Below are 24,468 nucleotides of genomic sequence, written 5' to 3'. Positions count from 1 at the left end.
CTTCGTGTTTGTAGGAAAAAATGGTTTATATGAGAAAAGTCACCTTAAACGCTAGTAAATCTTGTTGGCACTTCGACAGATTACAGATGGTGATAAAAAACCAGATCTGGATCCTATATTTGAACCTGAACTAGTGAGGTATAAGTGGATAGTGTGTGAGACTAGAATGTGAGAGAAATTTCCACTTAGGGATGAAGCTCTCTGGATATCCTTGGACCAATCACTGTCTCAAATCCTCTGTGCAGTATGTGAGGCTAAAATGTATACCGCCTTGAGCTGAGATGGGACATTCTTGCAATAAGTAAATATTTTCAAGTGTCAAAGAACTGGGAATTGAACAAATGGAATCAGACCACTGGAGAAGAAGAAGAGAAGAAGAGTTTGGATTTGATATCCCGCCTTTCACTCCCCTTCAGGAGTCGCAAAGCGGCTAACAATCTCCTTTCCCTTCCTCCCCCACAACAAACACTCTGTGAGGTGAGTGGGGCTGAGAGACTTCAGAGAAGTGTGACTGGCCCAAGGTCACCCAGCAGCTGCATGTGGAGGAGCGGAGACGCGAACCCGGTTCCCCAGATTACGTGACTACCGCTCTTAACCACTACACCACACTGGTGTATTAGAGAGGGTATTGGGGGCTTTTAAAAAAAAACTTCACTGAGCTCATTGCTCCATTTGAAAAGAAACTCTCCACAGCAAGATTGGGAGAGGAGGAGAAAAATTCCAAGCTATGGTACCTTTGAAAGATTGTAGCCTTCTCTCAGGTAATTGCTGAATATTAATATTTATTCTACTAGCGGTTGTCTTGAGCAATCTGAAGGTTTTTAATCTGCTGAGCAGCATGGGTTTTAGGGTGCTTTATTCTACCTGACACAGTCTCCAGTTACTGAGTGTTATCCCTAAAGGGAATTACAGCCCCATCTACTACACATGCGATAGTATTTTACATCCCGACTTGCGAAAGCATCAGAATGGGCAAAATTGATCAAACCACAGTTTGCACGTTCTTAGAGACAATAGCAAATCATAGTACATTTTAAGCTCTTTTCTTCGTGGATATCTTTTGGGCACTGGGCCCAAAACTTAAGAATACTGTCAGCAGAACTCTGTATGAAAGCCTCTGTTTGAAAACCATTCTGTTGCTTCTGCTTATTTTATTTTTCTGTGGGTGGGGAAAGAATCCAGCAGTGAGTTTATTGCTGGTCAATAAACTCTGCAAAACATCACATCTGCAAAACATCAGTGGCTGGAAGGGGAAAGCGGGAGACAGTTCTTACCTCGCGTCCTCAGGTGACTCGGCAATCAAATGATAGGTCCTATCGGCCATGACAATGTCAATCCCGTTTTCCTTAGTAGTGTTATCAACGATATCTCTAAAATGGACAGAGAAGTGAGAAATACGATGAATTCATACTGTCAGAACCTTGATGCCCCGTCTTTCTTAATATTAAGCCAGTGGAGTCTAGTTTTTAATGCCTACAGACAATTTTGCCCCTCTTTTGTTTCCAGCCATTCTTTATCTCCATGCAGGCTTTAATATGGATCTCCTTCATCTCCACCTCATTTTCCTTCAGCTATTGATCTAGCCGCGTGCAAATTTATTATGTGTTGTTTTAGGAAGATGATTTTTTAAAAGTCCTGGAGCTCACGCTAATCTGGACAGAGCACATAAGGTTGGTTTCCAAAGGGCCGTGACTGGGAGGACAATGGGTGCTTAGTGCCGCTCTGCTGATCAGAGGAGCACAAGGGAAGGCTGCCAACACCATCTCCTCAGCTAAAATCCTGGCAGAGGGGAAAGGCATGGCTTTTAACACCCAGTCGGAGGGAGGTGAGAAAGAACGGTGCCTTGAAGCTGAGGAGCTTTTTACTTCCAAGGACACCTTAAGTCGACTTTGCTTACTTGGCTGTTCGGATTTCAAGTGTTCCCTTGAGCTTTTCCTCGCTATCGTTTTCGAAGTACATCAGCCGAGACTGCCGGAGAACAAACCAACGTTTCTTCCAGTTCCTTCTGGACAGAGTGGAGGACCCGCCACCTTTCTTATGCAGCCAGCCTTGCTTGAGAGCTTCCTGTTTCGAGCGGAACCACAGGAAGGTTTCATCTTTCAAGACACACCAGCGGCGCTTCCAAGTGTTCATCAACCCACCTTGAGGAAAGGGAGAGAAATAGGTGGTGAAACCTGCGTTTACAACAACAGCAACAGCAACAAAATGCCCAACACTCCTTCAAAGATCAGAACTATTTCTCATCAGGCAATCTGGATGCTTTTAAGAAGCAGGATCTTAAAACCATTGGTCTATACAATGAATAAATATTGAAAACTGCCTAGGGTCAAACAAGCAAGCATTCGCCAGATTTAACAGCGGATTGTCACAGAGTTGTACCCTTGGTTTCAAGCTCTCTACCCTCAGCCAGCATCCGAGAGAACAATCAAGCTTCAGGCTTTTTCTCCTAGTTGCTCTCTCATCCCAGCATTGTTCTCCACGACCCAATCCTTCTGTGGATGGTATAATCCATATTACATGACCCTCAGTCAAAGTGCCTTGTCAGAATGCGTTCGCTCTGGCAAATGGAGTGATGGGTCTATCACTCCTTCAAATTAAAAGAAGAAATACAAGGCTGAGTTATGTGTGACTATTATACATGTAGAAACTCAATAATTTGACAGAATCTAGTGAAAACCAACAAAATAGATCATGGGCAGGCAAAGTAAGGCCCGGGGGCCAGATCTGGCCCAATCACCTTCTAAATCTGGCCCATGGATGGTCCAGGAATCAGCGTGTTTTTACATGTGTAGAATGTGTGCTTTTATTTAAAATGCATTTCTGGGTTATTTGTGGGTTCATATTTTTTTCTTCAAAATATCGTCTGGCCCCCCACAAGGTCTGAGGGACAGTGGACTGGCCCCCTGCTGAAAAAAGTTTGCTGACCCCTGGTATAGATCAAAATTCTTGGTCTTGAGGGGACTGTTTCAGAGGAAGAATTTGAAAAATGCACTATTTAAGAGCAGCTATTTCTGCAGCTTTTACTTCTCTCTTATGGCACGTTCATGTATCCTGGTAAACTCTGCCAACAGTTTGTTGGCACCTCTGATCAAGTTGATCAACGGCCTCTAACGATCTTCTTGGATTTGTTTACTCATTACTTGCCCCTAATTTATCATAATTTCTGCTTTACATCACCCCAGAAATAAGTAGTGTGAATACACAGTATTTGAGAAAGAAGACCACCACATTTTGTTTGGCTATTTAAGTTACTCTGGGCTGTTTCTGTACCTTTCATGTACAAAAAGCTATGGAAATAAGGGAGGCTGACGCAGCTGTAGACAGAATCCCTCCGATACGAAAGTTCATCATCAGTATCAAACCGCGAGTCAAAGTCTTCTTCGCTGTCTTCAAACTGGAAGATCAACATAAGGAGGGAAATTAACTGATAGGAAAAGGCTTAGCTGCAGATGTTTTCATCACAGTCCAGCCTTATTCAGATGTTAAAAGTTCAGTGGTACATTCATATAAATGCAGGATCTCCTGATCTCCGTGTCTGACCGATCCCTTCTCCTTGCTGTGAAGGAAGAAAGGGATGAAGGCCAAAGTCCCCTGCCCATTTACCATAAGCAATCCCTAGAATTGGGGTATGGTGCATTTACAGATCCTTTGCTGTAAGCTTACATGCATTCTCACCCCCTACCCTACCGAGAATACGGACGTTCCTAAAAGAATATGTTCCATTTGGCACAAATATTATTTACCTTGCTTCCACAAAATAAACTGACCTGTTGGTCATCTGTTGTGTCATTCATGCCCACTAAAATTAATCCTGTGCTCGTTTTCTAACAGGCGACAAGTTCACTTTTAGTGTGACTGCAGCCTAGCTACCCAAAAAAATGTCTTTTTCAGTGGACTGCCTGTATGGGTAGCAGCAGAAATGAACTTCTGAGTCACAGCAAAAGCAAACCAACCTCCAAAACCTAATGTTTTGACAAACAATAACTATTAAGAAGTGCTTCTTTTTTCAACCTCGACTCTTCACACACTTCCTTTTTTCTCTTTGGTGAAGGAATTCTTCCCTGTGGCGTCTCTTGTTGTGACATATACAATTCAGGAAATAATTTTATTCCTGTTGTGTTAAGACTCCAGAGAGTTATCTCTGTGAGGTCTAAGGAGCGGGGTTTACACCACGCCGCAACAGCAGTCATTAAAGTAAGCACTGGGAAATCGGTATTTTTATGTTTTTATATTGCTGCTGACTAGAAATTGGACTTGGAATATAATAATGCTTAAAACAATGTCCTTACATTTGTGTACTTTGAAGAACCACAAGTAAATAATTTGATGTAAAAATTATTTTAACAAGCTGTGACTACACTTTTGGATTGTCAGGTTGTATTTGTATCTTATGGACCACGCTGGCCTTCATCTTTGGATGAAGGGGAGTATATAAATCTAATTAATAATAATAGTAGTAGTTATGTGTAGTCCTTAATCAAGATTACTGTGGCACAATAACTTTTGACAATGTGACGGTTAAACCAGAAAATCTTGACATTACTCTTATTCCTCCCAAAGAGATGTACATTGGTACCTTGGTTTGTGAACATTCTGGTTTGCATACATTTTGGATTACGAACGTGTCAAACCCGGAAGTGTGTGTCCTGGTTTGCAAACTTTTTTGGTTTATGAATAATTTTTTTGGGAGGCTCCATTGGCGAAAACGCGCCTTGGGTTATGACCTGTTTTGGTTTACGAACGGACCTCCGGAATGGATTGTGGTTCGGAATGGATTGTGGACCATTAGGTCCACAATCCATTAGGTCCAGTGGTGGCTGACTCTGGAGTTGCGGCGCTCATCTCGCTTTATTGGCCAAGGGAGCCGGCGTATAGCTTCCGTAACATGTGGCCTGCATGACTAAGCCGCTTCTGGCAAACCAGAGCAGTGCACAGAAACGCCGTTTACCTTCCCACCGGAGCGGTACCTATTTATCTACTTGCACTTTGACGTGCTTTCAAACTGCTAGGTTGGCAGGAGCAGGGACCAAACAATGGGAGCTGACCTTGTCGCGGGGATTCGAACCGCCAACCTTCTGATCGGCAAGTCCTAGGCTCTGTGGTTTAACCCACAGCACCACCCATGTGGGTTAACCAAAGTACCACTGTAATAATGGCAAATAAAGCAATACTCACGGAAGACTGAGCACCCTCTGAACTAAACCTGTAGGCCCCAGAGCTGTTGTATGTCCCCACAGAACAGCGGTAGTCGGGGGACCACTGGCTGCTATGAGAATTGGAAAAGGTCACACTGCTTCCGGAAGTGATAGCGCCATCTTCGTAGTCATCTTGGTCATAATCATAGTCCGCATCGGGAGTAATTAACTCCGTGGAGTTCTGGGGCTTGCACGATACGTTTTCCGGCATGCAGTAGGTGGATTCGCCGCTGGAGGAGTTGTGGAGACTGAGGGCATCATGGCCGGAAGGAACAAGCGTGCTGTTGTTGCCTGTGGCAGGACTTGCCGGCACCACCGTGTCGTTCATGTACGGATCTTCTTCCGAAGAGTCGTCGCTCGTCCTGATGCCGCTTGTCCTCTGGTCCGAGTGGCCATGCTCGCTTGGGTTTGGCGAATCCTTGAAAGCATCGTCATCCGCTTCAAAGCCCTCGTCGACCTCCTCCTCAGGGTACGGCTGGCTGAAGTTGAAACTGGGCTTTTCGCCCCCCGCGCTCCCGGTCAACTCGCTGAGCTCCGAGCAGAAACCGCTGCCCACAGAGAGAGTCCTCTCGATGTTTCGGACACATTCGTCAATTTCATCGAAGTTCAGGGACTCCAAGAACTCCTGCGCCGCACGGCAGGCCTCGTCCTCCAGCCGCTTCAGTTCCTCGTCCCGGAGCTGCTGCAGCCTTTGCAGCGACGCCTCAGTCAGCGACAACTCCTGCTGCTCCTTCATGCGCTGCAAGTCTTCGATCTCTTTCTCCAGGCGAAGGATCTCTTCGACTTGCTTGTTTTCTTTTTGCTTCTCCAGCTCTCGCTTCAGTTCTTCTTCCTTCCGGGCTTTCTGAATGGCCGCCAGCTCCTGCCGCCGCTTTTCCTCCTCAGCCTGCATTTTGACACACAAGATTCCTTAATCTTTTTTCCCCCCTCACAATAATATTTATTATTTTTCATACAAAAGCATAACAAAAAAGAGAATAAACAATAACAAAATAAAAAAGAATGTGAAACATAAAATACTTCAAATTTTCCATATATCACCACATAAACTATGACTTGATTAGTTAATTAAGATCCATCTTCATAAACATATTACTTGACTTTCTCTAATCTCTTCCATCTGAATTTCCTTGTAATTAAATGTAGCAGTTTCCAATATCATTATTTCATAAAACCGTATTACAGTCATAATCAAATTTCCTAACTTTTCTTATTGTACATTTTCTTATTTATTTATTTAATCCTAATTTAATCCTAGGCCTGATTAGTTCTTTCAAGTGGTTACATATTGTGATGGGATGATGAGCTGCTTGTGCGTAAAAGCTTAGTCCCTCAGAGTTTGGCCAGGTTAGCAAACCCCTGTGTCTAACGGAGACCCTTAAGCATGGCTCCCTCAATCGCTGGCAGAATCCGACAGTGGGCGTTTACGGAATCTCTTCCAACATAAGAGCTCCTTAACGGAAACGCGTCTTCTGGACTCTTGGTGCGACAGTTTCTGGCAAGGGGTGGGTGTCCCTATAGGAGGTCCTGAAACCTCCCCACTGTTTTCGCTGGAAGTGTCTCTGAGCCATCCCTCCGACTCACTTTCCCTCGGAGCTCCTTCTCTCCCCCTGCTGGTTCCCTCTTCGGCTGCTAAGTCTCTCCTAGCCTCTGTGAGCCCTTCCACCACCTGTCATTCCGATGGCAGTTCCCTGACACATATCTTTAATATTACAATAGTTATTCAAATAGTCTTTAAATTTCTTCCAATCTTCTTGGTGTTCCTCTTCTTTCTGGTCGCGGATTCTCCCGGTCAGGTCAGCCAGCTCCATAAACTCCATCATCTTCATCTGCCAACAAGATTCCTTAATCTTTGCCTTGCTAGGCAACTGCAATTCTACCACATTTTTCCCCCCACGTTGAAGAACTCATCTTCCCCTTTTTGCACAAGGCACAGTCTATTTGATTACACTGAGCTGCGGACAGCAAAAACATGACCGAAGCTGGTGGCATGAGGTGTGGAAGGACATATTTCAAGGCACACAAGGCTGTTGCTGAAAACGGTAGTTCCCTGTGGGGTCCTCTTTTCAACACCTCTTCTGGAGGTGATGAAATACCAAACAATGGTGAGGTTCTAAGTGCACGTCTGCAACACTGTGTGTCATATTGCGACTCAGCCTGCTTGGCTTTCCTTCTCCAGACACAAGAGATGCCGGATGAGGAGCCATAGCGTCCAGCATTGGGACAAGAGGAAGTCACACTGGAGTTCCAAGAGGGGGCAGATAAAAGTACGTGGCATTGTGACAGATGCTCATATGGTAGAAGAAGAGGCAGAATTGGGTATATTGTTATTTGCAAGAGTTGACACTCCCAAATGTTTATTACAGACCTATGGAAGTGTTGGGGACTCTTGCCCAAATCAATTTAATTTGATTTTAATTTAATTTGATTTTAATTAATTTTATAATGAATGTTTTTAGAATGTTGGATTATTTTGATTGTTGTTAGCCGCCCTGAGCCCAGCTTCGGCTGGGGAGGGCGGGATATAAATATAATTTATTATTATTATTATTATTATTATTATTATTGCCTAAATTCAAGAAATAAATCGTATTTTATTCCTGATGGTTCCTGGGCATCCTTTGTGCCAAGTCGAAGTGGAAACATAGCTGTAAACTTTCCCCTTTTTAAAGGGAAATTCCCTTATTCCGAATAGGATTCCTCACAAGGAAAGGGAAAAGCTGACAGCTATGAGTGGAAATTGAGAAAATAACACCTAGGTCCATGGTAAATATTACTGGGTCTTTGATTGTGAGCCTCTAGGGAGAGGACTATAAAATGTTACAAGCCACAATCAGTCCATAGGTTAGGGTGGGATAATAAATAAAATGAGATAAACAGTATCAGCATATGGAGCAAATTATAGAACGTTTTATGGAAGAGGAGAAATAAACATGGACTGCTAATTTTGTCAGTCCCGTGTTTCATGTAACATGTAAATCCTTCCTTTAAAATCTTGCTTCAGGAAAAAGAAAAGAAAAGCACAATGCAGAAATTGGACAGAAACAACTTTATCAAGTCCTCTCACCAGGTTCTGCTTCCCACAATAAGCGCTACTCAAACACGAAAGAGAATATGACATCACTAAAAGCTTACCTCCCGAGCAAGACGTTCTGCTTCCTGCTTTTGTTGCTTTCTAAATAAGAAAATATCAGAAAGGAATCAAAACCAAGACATCATCACACGGGGATCCAGTTTTTCAAGATGTGACTTCTGAAACCAATGTGCTTGCTTGACAGTAACTTGCACAAAATTACAAAGGTTGCTGTAAGCTAATTTGCAGCAAAGCTAAGTTGCTTACCAGATATTGTCAAGTATCAACGTATCCCATACCTTTCCTCCTCTTCCTTTCTCCTTTTTTCTTCCTCTTGCTGTCGTTTCTCTTCCAGCAACCCTTTGTAAACACGACGGGCAATCTGGCCTCGTAGCTGCTTCTGGAAAGTGATGGCTGCTTTCTTTAGCAGTAAGTACTTCCTTCTTAAGTAGAAAGCTCTGTAGTTCTTCTGTATGATAACTACGCAGTAAAGGACTTTTCTGTAGTGCTTCCTGAAATGGAACAAGAGACACACATCTATATGAAGAGAAGGTGTGATGAACCAGCGACGGGAACCATTAATACCAAGGGGATTAATTAAAACTTCTAGGCAGCAAAGACAGTAATATTAATTCCACTCTCATGAACATTCTTTACTTTTGTTTCATGGTACTATTTCACTAGAATGACTAGACTCCAACTCTAGAGTAGGAAGAGATGCATCCTAGTTAAGAAAGCATTTTTATGTCACTAATAGCATCTATTTATAATCCATCAAGATTGTTTGATACATATACAACCTGACATTAAAGAAAGTTGTATATCGGAGGACAGCTTTTGTCCCTAAGAAAAGTATTTTTGCTCTTTTAACAGATACGCCATTCAATACATATGGGCAGGTCTAATATACACATGAAAAGAAATGACCTCATTGCCCAAACATCTATTGAACGCCCCTCTATTGACTCGGTTGGGGGGGGGGGAGTAAACAGATGGGATCTAGGACTCAGACTCTAGTACATAATGCATGGCGGTAAGTAAGCAAATAAAACGTTATAACTCAGTCACCTAGTTCTATTGTTCTTTTGTGTCTTGGAAAAAATCAAACTTGGTCTGTTGGGTTTCCTCCCCCTGTCCTTCTGCCACTGCAAATAACCAAGGCTACAAATCTCTTTTCTTTACATAGTGCAAATAAAAACGTTTGGAACGCACCCAAATAAGTGATTTGCACAACCAAAAGCAAATCTTCAAATAGTGCAACTCGGGGCCATCAACACTTTGGGTCGACGCTACACAGAGAATGCTAGAATGTAGTGTCCCATGATGGTTTCTCTCCAACAGCTGTGTAACATACGGACACTAACTGCTCTTCCGCGTCATGTGGATCATTTCTTATGTCTGTATAACATAAGAGACGTACTTGCAGAGGTACGTCACAATTCCTACATACAGTTGCATGGGGTACACTAACATCCAGAGACCAGTTAGCATGAAAATTCTATATAGTTTCTTTTCTTTAATACAAATATTTTATTATTAAAATAATTCAACATTAATACATACATATTACGAATATACAAGCACACAAACATATTACGAATATACAAGCATACAAACATACATTTCATACAATCCTTAAAAATATTCACACATACCCACACTCAATCCCACAGATACTTCCTTTTCCCACCACCATCCCTCACCCCACCCTTGTGTTAGACTTCCGATCTACTCAATTGCAATTTCTTTCCACTTCTATTACTTTCTTCCACACACTTTTAAACCAACTTTTCTACTTGGAACTTGTTTATTCTAATAGGAGTTCTGATTTTTCAATATGCTTTTGCAAGTATCCTTTAAACACCTTCCAGTCCCTGTCTATCTTCTCTTTTGAGATCCTTCCAATTTCTCCCATTGTTTTGGATATATTGTAATACTCCAATAATTTGGCAAGCCACTCTCTTTTTGTCGGTATATACTTTTCCAATTTTTCTCAATCAATAGCCTTGCCTTAACCGAAAATTCTATATAGCTTCAAGTTGTCTCAGACACCACATGATAAAGATAACGTGTAAGCTACCCCTCAGAAAAACAGAAAACGCTTCCAAGTTTTAAGAAAGGAACATATACCACATACTTTTGTTACTTCTCTGTGTATGATGAATGCAGTACCCTGGAAATTTCAGAGTGTGACAGTGAAGGCCATTGTTGCTAAATGGCACCATCATCCAACACAACATTAGTTTTTGTGGCAGGGAGACAGAAAGACAGGAAAAAAGGTGGAAGTCTAAAGATGTTAGAAGGGGAATCCTGAGCAGTTTTACCAATTAAAATCCATGCCTAATTGATACGGAAGGGGGGGCATGTCTTCTTCACCTTCTTCTTCGCTACAATATATCCATTTATTTCAAATTGTCAATGTCAAAAGGGACTAGAAGCTATAAAATTCATAGAAAATCAACGTGCCAATTTGCTCAATTTCTCTAGGACTCCATGACACCTTCCCTGTCCTCCATAATCCCTCAAGCAAGGTGTCAAGACCCTAATCCTGTCAAATCACTCTGCCAAGCCTTTCCTCCGGGCAATGCCAGGTGGCAGACTTTACATACTTGGACTATTGTCTTCTCATCACTGGTACTCAGGAAGTGCTTATCTGCGCATATCTCCAGCTCTGCATGTTCCCCCTCCCTCCTCTGTATGTTAATCCGGTGTAACCCAACCTCTCTTTAATGTATTCATGATGTAACTGGGATGTATTTTGCACTGTATTCTGGGACATGGAGGGAAGTTTCAAAAGTTCATGTCACCCCTTTCTCGCTGTTCAATCTCGCCTTGAACCTGTTGCGCAATAAACTTGGATCTTCTGCAACTTGCTCCTGTCTCCGGCTGAGTTCATTTTCCTCCGCAGGGACCCGCGGACTTAGTCCGACGAGCTGGGTGGCAGAGCAGCCTCGCAGGAAGCGGCTGTAGCTTCCAACGCATTTGTGTGCATGAGGCTCTAACTCAATCTTCTGTTAATCTTATGCAGTGCTATTTTTCTAGAAAAAGAGGTGCCGGAACTGAGTTCTAGCAAGTTCTGGCTGGGGAAAAAAGCCCTGATCTTCTATCCTGGGTACCAAGGTTGGGAATGTCTGAGATCTCAAGCGGAGACCTGTTAGTCATTGTACACATAGTTAGAAGGTCTACTGGTCTGCTGCGGTAGAAGGCAGTTCCTTGTTACATACCGTGCCACATAGCCCAAGACATGCGCTCGGATGATCATGGCTGCTTTTCCAACCTCTATCTCCCGTTGCTTTTCCAGCTTGTGTTCCAAAGATTCACGAAGAAACACCTTTAAGAAAAGCGCAACAACATACACATTGAGGGTCTCTTTGTAATATGATGCAAAACTTACTCTGCGTCATTTTGAGGGTCTGGGAGAAAATTGGGCACAAGCTGTTCTCAGGCAATCAATATCAGCCTTCAAGATGGAGCCATTTTTCTATTTCTTAGAGAGGGGGAGGCTTGCAGTATTAGGGATGTCCTACTCCCCCAAACACACGAGTCAAAGGCGACTATGGGATTGCGGCGCTCATCTCGCTTTCAGGGCGAGGAAGCCAGCGTTTGTCCACAGAAAGCTTTCCGGGTCATGTGGCCAGCATAACTAAACCATTTCTGGTGCAACGGGACACTGCGATGGAAACCAGAGAGCCGTTAACCTTCCTGCCGCAGTGGTACCTATTTATCTACTTGCACTGGTGTGCTTTCGAACTGCTAGGTTGGCAAGAGCTGGGACAGAGCAACAGGAGCTCACCCCACCGCAGGGATTCACACCGCCGACCTTCCAATTGGCAAGCCCAAGAGGCTCAGTGGTTTAGACCACAGTTGGGTTTGTGGGTGGGGAGTCATGCTGTTTGCTAATATAGGTACAAAAATACCAAGTTTCGCTGGCTTAGGAACTGAGGCAAAGTCACCTGGCAAGGTCTAGCTCCTGTTGTATGTTAATCCACAACAACAACAACAACACAGCTATCTAGTTTTGCATTAGGAATTTTTGTCTCTTATACCTTAGATTTCCCAAGCTGCCATTCAGTGCTTGTGCTATCATATAAATGAAGGAAAGCAGCACACTTTCCTTTTAAATCTTCAGGGAGAGTCAAATTTCTCATCAGCACTTTGTATCTGGGGAAGAAGAAAAAATCAAGGTGATATTCCCTTTAAAAAGAAAAAGCTTCACTTGGACTACACACTTCATCTAAAATGTTCAACACCCAAAGAAACAAAAGGTAAAGGTAAAGGGACCCCTGACCATTAGGTCTAGTCGTGGCCGACTCTGGGGTTGCGGCGCTCATCTCGCTTTATTGGCCGAGGGAGCCAGCATACAGCCTCCGGGTCATGTGGACAGCATGGCTAAGCCGCTTCTGGCAAACCAGAGCAGCCCACGGAAACGCCGTTTACCTTCCCGCCAGAGCGGTACCTATTTATCTACTTGCACCTTGACGTGCTTTCGAACTGCTAGGTTGGCAGGAGCAGGGACTGAGCAACGGGAGCTCACCCTGTCGCGGGGATTTGAACCGCCGACTTTCTGATCGGCAAGTCCTAGGCTCTGTGGTTTAACCCACAGCACCACCCACATCCCTAAACAAAAGGTAGGCTTACCTTTTATGAAAATCCGGAAATGGCCTCCGCACTGGAAAACCAGCCCTTCGTATCTGCACGGTCTCAAGCATCCCAGAGTATCGCAGCTGGTTCAACACCACGTTCTGATCAAACTGGTCGGGCATCTGAAAAAAAACAAAACAAAAAACCAGTCTGTGACATTTGATAAATAACCGATAAAGGTGACTTTATAAGCAATGTTCAAAATTAGTCAGATGCATGTATTGCGACTGCATGGGTCTACGTGGAGATCTCTGCATGCCAAGTTGGCAACTAGGGAAAGCAACTTGTCACTTGGAGAAGGAGGATCTGAGATACAGTGGTACCTCGGGTTACAGACTTAATTCGTTCCGGAGGTCCGTTCTTAACCCGAAACCGTCCTTAGCCTGAGGCGCGCTTTCACTAATGGGGCCTCCCGCTGCCGGTGTGTGATTTCCGTTCTCATCCTGAGGCAAAATTCGTAACCCTAGGTACTACTTCCAGGTTAGTGAAGTTTGTAACCCAAAGCGTTTGTAACCTGAGGTGTTTGTAACCCGAGGTACCACTGTATTTTCCTTGACGTTTGGGGTTTCTTTCATTCTGGATTGTTTTATTTGATGTTTCAATGTGTTGTAAACGGCTTTGAGATTTGTTCTTTAAAATATGAAATGGGATAACAGCAGCAGCAACAACAACAACACAATTGCAATATCAAACCAAAAAACCCTGGCGCCTAATGTCACTGTGGCATCCATAATGTAGGTGCCATTTGTTGATTAGTTTATATACCTGAATTTCTAACACTGGTTACAAGGGTGAGACTTAGGATGGGCCCTGTGGAGACAAATGCCTAAATCCAAAAGATGCATACTCCTTGTCTAATGTGGATTCACACATGTAAATGCTGTTTAAAATCTCAACCACGGGGAAAATAAGGCAGTTCCAGCCTCTGAGACCTTTAAAGGGAGAACACAGACCAGCCTTTTACACTTTGCACACTTCAGGCACCATGAGAGAACAGTAAAATTTGTGCTCTGGTATCTGTACACAAATACACAAATGTAAAATGACATCAGTTTTAAGGACTATTAAGTTCCCCTCCTCTTCAGAATGGGGTTGTGAGCTTGCTTTTTTATTTTTTAATTCCTTTACTTTTGTTCCTGAGATACAGAAATTGAGCAGGTGGGTTTTGGGGAGGCAAGGAGACAGGTGGTTAAAAAAGATGTGTGTTAGGCTGTTGCTAAAGAGGCAGCAACAGGGCCAATTAAGAGAAGGTAGCAACCCGGCCTCCAAAGGCAGTAAACCAAAGGAACAATTACAGAGGTAATCCCCCAGCCCCCCATTTAGAGCCTTAGTCGCTACTTAATCCGATCAGCAATCCCATCTCACTCCCCTTCATTGCTATTTAGCAATTCCAAACTGTTGACAGTAATGGCAGAGTATAAAAGAGCTTTGGCAATGATACAATATAATAGCATCTCTAAAGGAACTGCTGCGAGCCTTTGGGGGAAAATTAAATGCCTTGATTTGTATTCCCAAGAGGTAATCAAATCTCGCTTGCGAGTCAAATGCCACTGACACAAAATATGGGCTTAATTCCTTCAGGAACGGCTGAGAATTAGCTTATTTATACAAAAAAAAAAGCTCCTTTAAAAAGGGGGGTGGGGTATTCAGGATACAATGAAGTGTCTTCTACAGACAGCCCCTCGGACAGAAAATTGATTTAAGAATGCAGTCAGGAGACAAATTATGTTAAATATTCCAACTAAAAATGGGGGGGGGACATTTTTAAAAAAGGGCACTAAAGTAACATGTAATATTTTTTAGTCGTGGGGTTTTTTTTGCTGCCTTTCTTTTCGGTAAACACATTTACTGTCTACTATCAATTTCAGAGAACTATAGCTTAAAAAGGCATCGTAAATTATTTCTTATATTTACGATTAAACCTGGCAAGGCTATTGAAAAGTATTTTGTGGGGTATAGATGAGTTCACATGGCAGTGAGTCAATGAGTGAGCACACTTCAAGTTTCCACTATAAAAATCATGTGGAACTCCAATGTTGAGCTTCATGTGATTAACTGATACCGTGGTTAAATGTCCTCGTAGTTAAATGAAGTTACTCATGCGTTCTGCCTTACGAAAACATTCACGTTCAATAATAAGTTACATTTTCAACATGCAATGAAATATGTCAATGATCAGGATGAGGAAACGTGCTCAAAATACTTTAGGGAACAAGAGTATGTTTCAATACACTGGGTGTGATAGTCACTTCTCCCTAATAATTATGCTTCCCTGTAACAAAATTTGATTCATGTAAAACCTTTTCAAAGAAGACATTTCATATAAAGCGCAGATAAAAGTTGCATTTTTTCCTAATCGCAGGTTCCAATTCCCTATGTGTCTTTGACCTGAAATAAATCTCAGGATCATACAACGCATGAGCGGAGCAGATCTGAACCCGACAATATCAAAGTCATGTCAGCCCACCAGGGAGACAAACTATGCTTGTATTCTATTCATCGAAACACTTATATTCGAAGATGAAACAAAACAGCCACTTTACATCACTCGAGTCTTAACTTTCAAACACCTCTCTCTGCAACAGCAACGAATTTTGGAGCTGAGAGAAAGATTTCCTTTGCTTCCCACAAGTCCCTTTCCCGTGGAAATACTTTGCTGTGTCCGTTCTTGCAAGCTGAGTACCGAAGAATTCGACTCATAACAAAGCTCAGTTATCAACTCACCATTTTAGCGGCATCGCGAACGCAACTCGCTCTTCTTTGGCAAGGAGGCCAAAATTCATACGGAAAGGAACCTCCGTGCTGACCTTTTCCCGTGCACACTGAACAATGATGAAGACTATTCCTGGTGCTTTAAAAAGTGCTCAGTCGCCATGGCAACCCCTCCCTTTCTGAGGATAATTAGCCCTGGTGTGGCTTTGGCTTCAGATGGGGTGGGGGCTGCACAGAAAAGGATGCAAATGAGAGAGACACAAGAGCAACAGCTTCTTGGGCTCTGTGCTGCAAAGATGGGTGAAGAGAAAAAGAGCTGCTTACTAACAAGCCCACAGCACAGGGGCAGTGGCTAAAACAGGGTCCTTAAAAATGGGAAAACTGCTAGGAAGTGGAAGGGGCAAGCCGAATAGGAAATGGAAGAATGGTATAAAGAGGTGTGGGATATACCTGTTAATAATAAATTAACATGTGCCATTAAGGCAAGGCGGGGAATATGCAGGAGAAATGATTTTGAGGAGATAGCAGGGTGTTTGTAGAATTTGTACTGTTAAAACGGGAAGGGGTTAAACCATTGCAAGAGGTGTTGCAATTTTGGGAGGTTGCATGGTTACAATGGTGGGACGCGGGTTGCGCTGTGGGTTAAACCACAGAGCCTAGGACTTGCTGATCAGAAGGTCGGCGGTTCGAATCCCCGCGATGGGGTGAGCTCCCATTGCTCGGTCCCTGCTCCTGTCAACCTCGCAGTTCGAAAGCACGTCAAAGTGCAAGTAGATAAATAGGTACCGCTCCGGTGGGAAGGTAAACGGTGTTTCCGTGTGCTGCTCTGGTTCGCCAGAAGCGGCTTAGTCATGCTGGCCACATGACCCGGAAGCTGTACGCCGGCTCCCTTGGCCAATAAAGCGAGATGAGCGTCGCAACCCCAGAGTCGGTCACGACTGGACCTAATGGTCAGGGGTCCCTTTACCTTTACCTTATGGTTACGATGGAATGGTCTCGGGGGTGGGGTGCACAAGTCTATTTTTATTTATTTAGGATTATTTCAAAAATATTAATAATAAAGGGAAACTGAAAGAGGGTGATTATCATCATTAAACTACAAGAGCTAACTAACCACGTTCTTCAGACATCTCTCGGAACCTGACCACTACCACCGGGAACAAGACTGAAAGTTAGAAATATCAGAAACTTACCTTATGTTTTTTTTTCTATTGGTGTGTCTCTGAGTTGTGGCTCTCAGGGACAGGACTCCCTCCCCCTTAAAACCCACTTCTTCTGCCCGGGGTTTAATTTACAAGCCAGTTGTAGGTGGCAAGCAGTTGCAAACCAATGGAAATTGAGGGTCTGATTATTCATTACTGATGTGGGTTCTTCTCCAAGTCAGACTGGCTTGCAAGCTGCTGTGTGTGTGTGTGTGAGAGAGAGAGAGAGAGAGAGAGAGAGAGAGTGTGTGTAGGGAGGGTTGCCTTCCATCACTACGTAATGACTCAGCCTCCTTGCTTGAGTAATCTGCAGCTCTTTGCTTATACGGCATTTTCTTCACCATGCCCCAGCTATGAACACATGTGATCTGGGTAGTTTGAGGCAGAGGTGGGCAGTCATCAGGCTCTACTTTGTAGTCATGTTTTTTGCTACAACCCTGAGGTCTACCAACCAGAGCCAATGCAAAATTGCGACTCAGGTCTGCTGATATGCACAAAGAATTAAGGAACGGGGTGCCTCTGAGCACATGGCTCTGTTTGGGGATTTGTGAGCGGTACAGTGAGAGCCAGTGTGGTGTAGTGGTTAAGCGCGGTAGTCTCGTAATCTGGTGAACCGGGTTCGCGTCTCTGCTCCCCCACATGCAGCTGCTGGGTGACCTTGGGGTGGTCACACTTCTTTGAAGTCTCTCAGCCCCACTCACCTCACAGAGTGTTTGTTGTGGGGAAGGGAAAGGAGATTGTTAGCCGCTTTGAGACTCCTTAGGGTAGTGATGAAGCAGAATATCAAATCCAAACTCCTCCTCCTCCTCCAGAGCCAAACTCACAAATTCGATATAAAAATCCACTCCTTGTTTCCCCTCCCTGAGCATTCCCCATTATCAACGTAATTTTTTGAGGGTGTTTGTGTGTTAGATTTTGCTAATGTTAGACAACTGGGAGTCAGAAACCCTTATTGATTACCCAAAGAGCCATCAGCAGATTCTGATCTAAGTTCTGCCTAACCCTGGGGTGAATTGTTCTGAGGTGGGTGGTTCTGGCTTGCAGCTAGACAATGACCTACAGAGTATTTTGGTACTTTCAAAGTCTATATGTCAGGTGTTCTGTAGTGACAAAGAGCTACAAATCAGGAAATCCCTGGTTCAAATCTATCCGAGACACTCTCAGCCTCAGTCCTATGATCATCATGGGGGAAAACCCCCAAGGCCGTTCGCACCTCCAAACCTATTTCCATCACTAATTTATATGCTAGACAGCATCTTAAAAAGCAGAGACATCACCTTGCCAACAAAGGTCCGTATATTTAAAGCCATGGTTTTCCCAGTAGTGATGTATGGAAGTGAGAGCTGGACCATAAAGAAGGCTGATCGCCAAATAATTGATTCTTTTTAATTCTGGTGCTGGAGGAGACTCTTGAGAGTCCCATGGACTGCAAGAAGATCAAACCTATCCATTCTGAAGGAAATCAGCCCTGAGTGCTCACTGGAAGGACATATCGCGAAGCTGAGGCTCCAGTACTTTGGCCACCTCATGAGAAAAGAAGACTCCCTGGAAAAGACCCTGATGTTGGGAAAGATTGAGGGCACAAGGAGAAGGGGACGAAAGAGGAAGAGATTGTTGGACAGTGTTCTCGAAGATACAAACATGAGTTTGACCAAACTGTGGGAGGCAGTGAAAGACAGGAGGGCCTGGCGTGCTCTGGTCCATGGGGTCACGAAGAGTCGGACACGACTAAACGACTAAACAGCAACACAAATTTATATCCTGCCTTCTCATGTGGTCAAAGAAAGGAAAACAACAACAACAAAACACTGTTTCCATTAAAATGATCAAAATAACAAAGGGCCATAAAACAGCAGCTTTCAAATAAACTCCCAAGCACTATCTTGCAGAGTTATGTTTTTCAGCTTCTTCTAAACAACAGATATGGGTTTTGCTGAAAATTCTCTGCTGGAAGGCTATTCCACAGCAATCTCAAAGGCTCTATTCCTTGCTTAGGTCATCCTGTTATACTGTGGTGATCAGGGGTGTAGTGGGGGGGGAGCCCCAAGTGCATGATTTTGAGATGGAGCAAACCGGGTGTCCCCCCCCGACCCCCATCCTGCCTTGCCTGTCGCCCAGGCCCAGGCATTCCCACTGCATCCTGGACCCCCTTGCTGAATGGTTGCATGGCCAGCATTGAGGGGATTTGCCCCCCAAGGATCGTGATGGTTAGCTGGCCCCTTCCGCCTCCCTGTCCCGCTCCTGCACGGCGCCCACCCAGTGGCATTGGTGGCAAGGACTGGGCTGGCGCAGTCAGTTCTGTTCACCCTCTGTACTCTGCGCACGGCACATCCTGGGCACCAGCAAATGGCGATGATGTATCCTGGTGCAGAGCACTTGATACACATCTTAATGAATTGTGCATGTGTGTGTGCATGTCAGATTCAGGTGAGGTGCAGTCTCAAAGGCGATTCATGGCCCAGACATTGAAGTTGGAATGTGTTTATGGCGGACAGAGATTCTACACCGCTGCCTCCATGCCTCTGAAAAGCTACTGGAAGCATTTACAGTCGTACCTTGGCTCCCAAACTTAATCTGTTCCGGGAGTCCGCTCGACTCCCGGAACGGTTCGAAAACCAAGGCGTGGCTTCCCATTGGCTGAAGGAGCTTCCTGCAGCCAATTGGAAGCCGCGTCGGAATTTGGGCTTCCAAAAAATGTTCGCAAACCAGAACACTCACTTCCGGGTTTGCGACGTTCAGGAGCCAATTTGTTCGCCGACTAAGGCATTTGACTACCAAGGTACCACTGTACTCAAATGGAAAAGGTTTATTCATAGGCTAAAACCCCTAAAAATTGACTTAAATTGTCTTTGTGTGAGATATGCTAGTGATGACAAAGTCAGCCAATGACGTGGTGTGACCATTCAAAACAGAAGCTGTTCAAATTAATGGGGGTGGGGAGGAGATTTAGGGGTGCCTTGTTCTTTAGCTTCAGGGCTGGGGGTGGGAAGGGGAGATTTAAGATTTCACTTTAGCTTTGGGACTGACACGCCTTACTAAAACTGGCAGCATGTCTCCAGACCCCAGCTGGGATTGCTGGCAGTCCCTCCTCCCCACCTGTGAAAAGTCTGTTGCCATTTCATCTAAGGTCACCCTAATTAAAGCCTACAGCCCCTGCTGGAAGAGCCTCAATCTGTCCTCTCCGGCTTTTGCCACATTGTCATCGGTCAGTGGTCTTCCGCGGAAGAAAAATCAATCAGGCTTTTGGATAGTCGCAGATTTGTCCATTTGGGAAACACACACACAAACACACAGCCATGCTGTGAAACATTAATTAAGAGGCAGATGTCCTCTCCCACCTAACTCCCGATGACCAGGGAGCATCTTTGTATGTGGCAATGGGCAGGAGGTCTCTGCCACGTGTCGGAACAATAACTGTGCCATCCCTAACACAAGGTCCCTGGCTTAAACTAACAGATGTACTCTCCCCTTGCACGGCATGCAAACAAAGGTCGTTAAGACTTTATGGCACTTCCATTTCATGGCGAGGGAGGATTATTTACACCATCTGAACAGGTTTTGCCAGCAGTCTCCGTTTTCCTGTCCAAATCTTGCCTTATCCTGGACCTCTCCGATTCAGATTCCCACCTACTTCAAATGTCAATGTGCAACTCGTTTTGTATCTAGGTAGTCTAGACACTGTAAGCTGTAAACCAATCAAGTATTAACCTTCTGTCTTTTATTATCCATTTGCCATTTAAGTCAGTTAGATATCTTTATGTATATGGAAAGCCCTCCCATCAGATGTGAGACAGATAAGCAACTATTTGACTTTTAGAAGGCATCTGAAGGCAGACCCATTCAGAGAAGTTTGGAATAGTTGATATTTTATTATGCTTTTAATACCTTTTTTGGGAGCTGCCCAGAGTGGCTGGGGCAACCCAGTCAGATGGGCAGGGTATAAATAATAAAATAATAAAAAATTATTATTATTATAACCAAAAACCTTAAAATGGGCGCCTTTTAAGATGCTGGAAGAAGCAGGAGACAATTCATGATTTAATATTCCAAAGCTTTGAAGACACTCAGGACAAAAGGGAGAAATGTGCTGAGAGGAAGGCACATTTGGCAATCCCTAACAGTGATCAACTCCTGCCCGGAAACCTATTTCCCCACTGTGGAAGGACATGTGGATCCAGAATTGGCCTCCACAGTCACTTACGGATTCGTTGTTAAAACCGTGTTCATGGAAGACAATCTTACTCGGCTACAAGTGATCGCCAAAGAAGTAGTAACTGGCATTTTAATGACAATCTGGTGGATCACCGTTGATGGCTGATACACTGTGCTTGGCTGTGACCCACCTGTGCCTATAAGAACTCAAGGTTCACCTGCGATGGCTTTTCTTATCCACTAAGAACACAACTTCAGTTGTCTACTGGTTCTGCTCAATCCACTGAACCACATTGGAAGCCACACTAGAAACTAATTTAAAACCACCCTATTTCATGAAGGAAATGCTTCAGTCTGTTCCTGCAGAGAACATCCCTGATTTCATGGAGCAAAATGGGTACTAGATACACTAACAAAGCTACCGAGTCAGGGGATCGGATGCTTGGCGCTTTTATTCAACAGGTAAACATGTGCCTGACAATGCCAATGGATTTTGGAAGGAGAAGGGGAACAATCTGGCACAATTCTGGAGATTTCCCTGTAGCTTAGCCAAAATGGGCAATTTGCCAGCCTTAGCACAAAGCTAATATTTGATATGTTTAAATCAGGAACCTCCAAGATATTCCACTGAACAGCTTTGTGTTGCTAGGAAACCAAAGGTCAGGCAGCATTCACACATCCATCCCCTTGGTAAACTCATAGAGCTCCTTTCATTTCAAACTCTATGATTTAGGACTGAAAAACCCAGTGACCGTGGCATTCACACATCCTAAATGTGATTCAGATCTCCTTAGTTCCACCCTGATCTCTCAATACCATCTCTCCTTCCCTCCCTTACGCACACAAGGGTGGGGATCAAATGATATTGCCACCTGCTAGTTTTCATCACACAACTTGGCACCCTCACAACAGCTGGGGGCTTCCTTCATTCAGAGAATTGTGTGGCGTTGTTCAAAAAGTGGGGAACGCACCTAGAAAGAGCAAGTGGCAGCAATCTTCTGTCTTGGTATGGCCTATATTAACTGGTAAAGGTAAAGGTAAAGGACCCCTGGATGGTTCAGCGCTCATCTCGCTTTTCAGGCTGAGGGAGCCGGCGTTTGTCCACAGACAGCTTTCCGGGTCACGTGGCCAGAATGACGAAACCGCTTCTGGCGCAATGGGACACTGTAACGGAAACCAGAGCGCACGGAAGCGCCATTTACCTTCCCGCCTCAGTGGTAACTATTTATCTACTTGCACTGGCGTGCTTTCAAACTGCTAGGTTGGCAGGAGCTGGGACAGAGCAATGGGAGCTCACTCCGTTGCAGGGATTCGAACCACTGACCATCTGATTGGCAAGTCCAAGAGGCTCAGTGGTTTAGACCAGAGCACCACCCACACCCATGACATCTACCTACTGTGGATCTATCTACCACATTTTTCGCCCCATAAGACGCACTAGACCATAAGACACACCTAGTTTTTGGAAGAGGAAAACAAGAAAGAAAAAATTCTGAATCCCAGAAGCCAGGACAGCCAGTGGGATCACTGGTTTCTTGCTTGGCTGCGCGCAGCCTCAAGGCTCCCCCAAGAGCCGCATCCCTTTTAAAGAGCACACGGAGTGTGTGTGCAGCTCTTGGGGGCTTTACTCTTCTCTTTGGGAAAAGCCCCGAAGAGCCGCACACACGCTCCACGCGGCTCTTTAAAGGGAGCGCTGAGCAGTGCCTCTCACCTGCGCTCATTCCATAAGACGCACACACATTTCCCCTTACTTTTTAGGAGGGGAAAAGTGCATCTTATAGAGCGAAAAATACAGTATCTATCTATCTATTTATCTATTTTTCTATCTATCTATCTATCTATCTATCTATCTATCTATCTATCTATCATCTATCTATCTATCTATCTATCTATCTATCTATCTTCATCACCCTGTCGCAGGGATTCGAACCGCCGACCTTCTGATCGGCACCCGCCACCCGCTCCTCTTACTTTAATCTGTACACCCTGGTTTGCAGAGAACGAACACCTAGGTCTGCACCTCCACATGTTCCTCAGATGCCAAGCTTAATGCAATAGCAGAAATGGAGGCTTACCTTGCCTGCTCCTTAGGAACTGCCTCAGCAGTACTGAACTCAAGCATGCAAGAAAGAATACAACCTCCTTCCTACAGCAAGTGATTAAGTGCCGGGTGGAGTTTTCCTGGGCTGCATTTCATGTCTCTTTGTTGCCAGCCAGCACAACACAGCCAAGGCAGAATTTAGTGTAACTTAGCCCCCAGTTTAGAAAAAAGGATTAACAGTGCCTAATCTTATTGGCCTTCAGTGGAACATATGCACCTGTTTACAGGGATCTTTTGAGCCACAGGTATGCGCTGTCAGCAAACAGCTCTGAGAATACTTTTTCGGCAGGTGCTAATATCTGTTGTCCATATTGGCATGACATTTAATACACACTCCCATCAAACTTTTAGCATCTACTGATATCCATGGGAGGGATTTAAGCCAAAGGCTGGGAAGAACTTAATTTTTGCACCTCACAAAAACCATCCATGAACTGGCACTCAGCTATCCTTTGAAATTTACGCTTCCCAATTTTGTGGCAACAGCTCTCCAACAAAATAATGTGTACAAAAGTGTATTATGTCAGGGAGAAAGTGCACAGTAAAATGCACTCATTCTTGAAAAGATACAAACATGCATTATGTGAGGGGAAACTGTTTGCAAAAAAGGTGTCATTTAGGTAAGTGACTATCGAAAGTGAAAATGCGGAATACTGAAATTAAGTTCGGAAAAACCAGAAAACGAGAGGAAAAAACCCACAGCTTTGTACACCCCTAATTTAAGCACATATTTAAATTACTGAAACTAATGAGATGTAAAAGGGTTTAATGTCGGCTAAGTTGTGTTGCCCACAGTGCTTTGTACTTAAGAGTGCAGATCCCATTGAATTCACCTGAACTTATTTCTGAGGAAACATGCAGAAGACTGCCCTTATTTATTTATGTAAAAAACATGTATATACCACTTAATGTTTCAAAAATCTCTAAGCGGTGTATTTGGTTCTATGTAGCCACAGGAAATCCAAAAGTATTTCTTGAGCCACTTTGCTGGAATAATTCTGACAGGAAAGCAACTTGGACATTTTCCTGTCAGAATTATTCCAACAGAGCTGTTACTTTACAGTGTTTGGACCGGAGTCTATCATACTGTACTTAGGGGCATGAGGAGCAGTAATTTTTAGCTGAAATAAGCACAATTTGAGGTAGCTGGCACACTCTCCATGGGTACCCTTGTTCTTTCAGCTGAATTTGGGGCAGCCATTCATCTGCGAAAACTGACACCACACACGACTTGGCACTTATCAGTGGTTCTCTGGAAGTGGAGAAATTCTTTCAGCCATTTGCTTTATCTCTCTATCAGACCATTAAAAAGCTGCAGGCCTGGAGATCTGCCGATGACAATTAAAACATATCAAAAGATAATTACTTGGGTGCATTTTTTTTAAAAAAAAG

The 24,468-nt window shown here is 44.0% G+C and overlaps 1 protein-coding gene across 2 annotated transcripts in view; it reads right to left on the bottom strand.

The window, feature by feature from the left end:
* Positions 1-24,468, bottom strand: part of MYO10 (myosin X) — a 197,317-nt gene that overhangs the window by 25,977 nt on the left and 146,872 nt on the right. For both annotated transcript variants that reach the window (XM_081919110.1, XM_081919109.1), the window contains 9 exons: positions 12,907-13,031; positions 12,315-12,429; positions 11,493-11,599; positions 8,568-8,780; positions 8,331-8,370; positions 5,176-6,081; positions 3,271-3,394; positions 1,898-2,141; positions 1,275-1,370 (listed from right to left, as the gene is read on the bottom strand). In XM_081919110.1, the coding sequence (XP_081775236.1) occupies positions 1,275-1,370; positions 1,898-2,141; positions 3,271-3,394; positions 5,176-6,081; positions 8,331-8,370; positions 8,568-8,780; positions 11,493-11,599; positions 12,315-12,429; positions 12,907-13,031 (1,970 nt within the window). The remainder of the gene's footprint in view (positions 1-1,274; positions 1,371-1,897; positions 2,142-3,270; positions 3,395-5,175; positions 6,082-8,330; positions 8,371-8,567; positions 8,781-11,492; positions 11,600-12,314; positions 12,430-12,906; positions 13,032-24,468) is intronic.

This window comes from Podarcis melisellensis, assembly GCF_964234715.1.
Source record: "Podarcis melisellensis genome assembly, chromosome: 7".
NCBI classification, from domain to species: domain Eukaryota; kingdom Metazoa; phylum Chordata; class Lepidosauria; order Squamata; family Lacertidae; genus Podarcis; species Podarcis melisellensis.
This window is presented reverse-complemented; position numbering and strand designations above follow the sequence as displayed.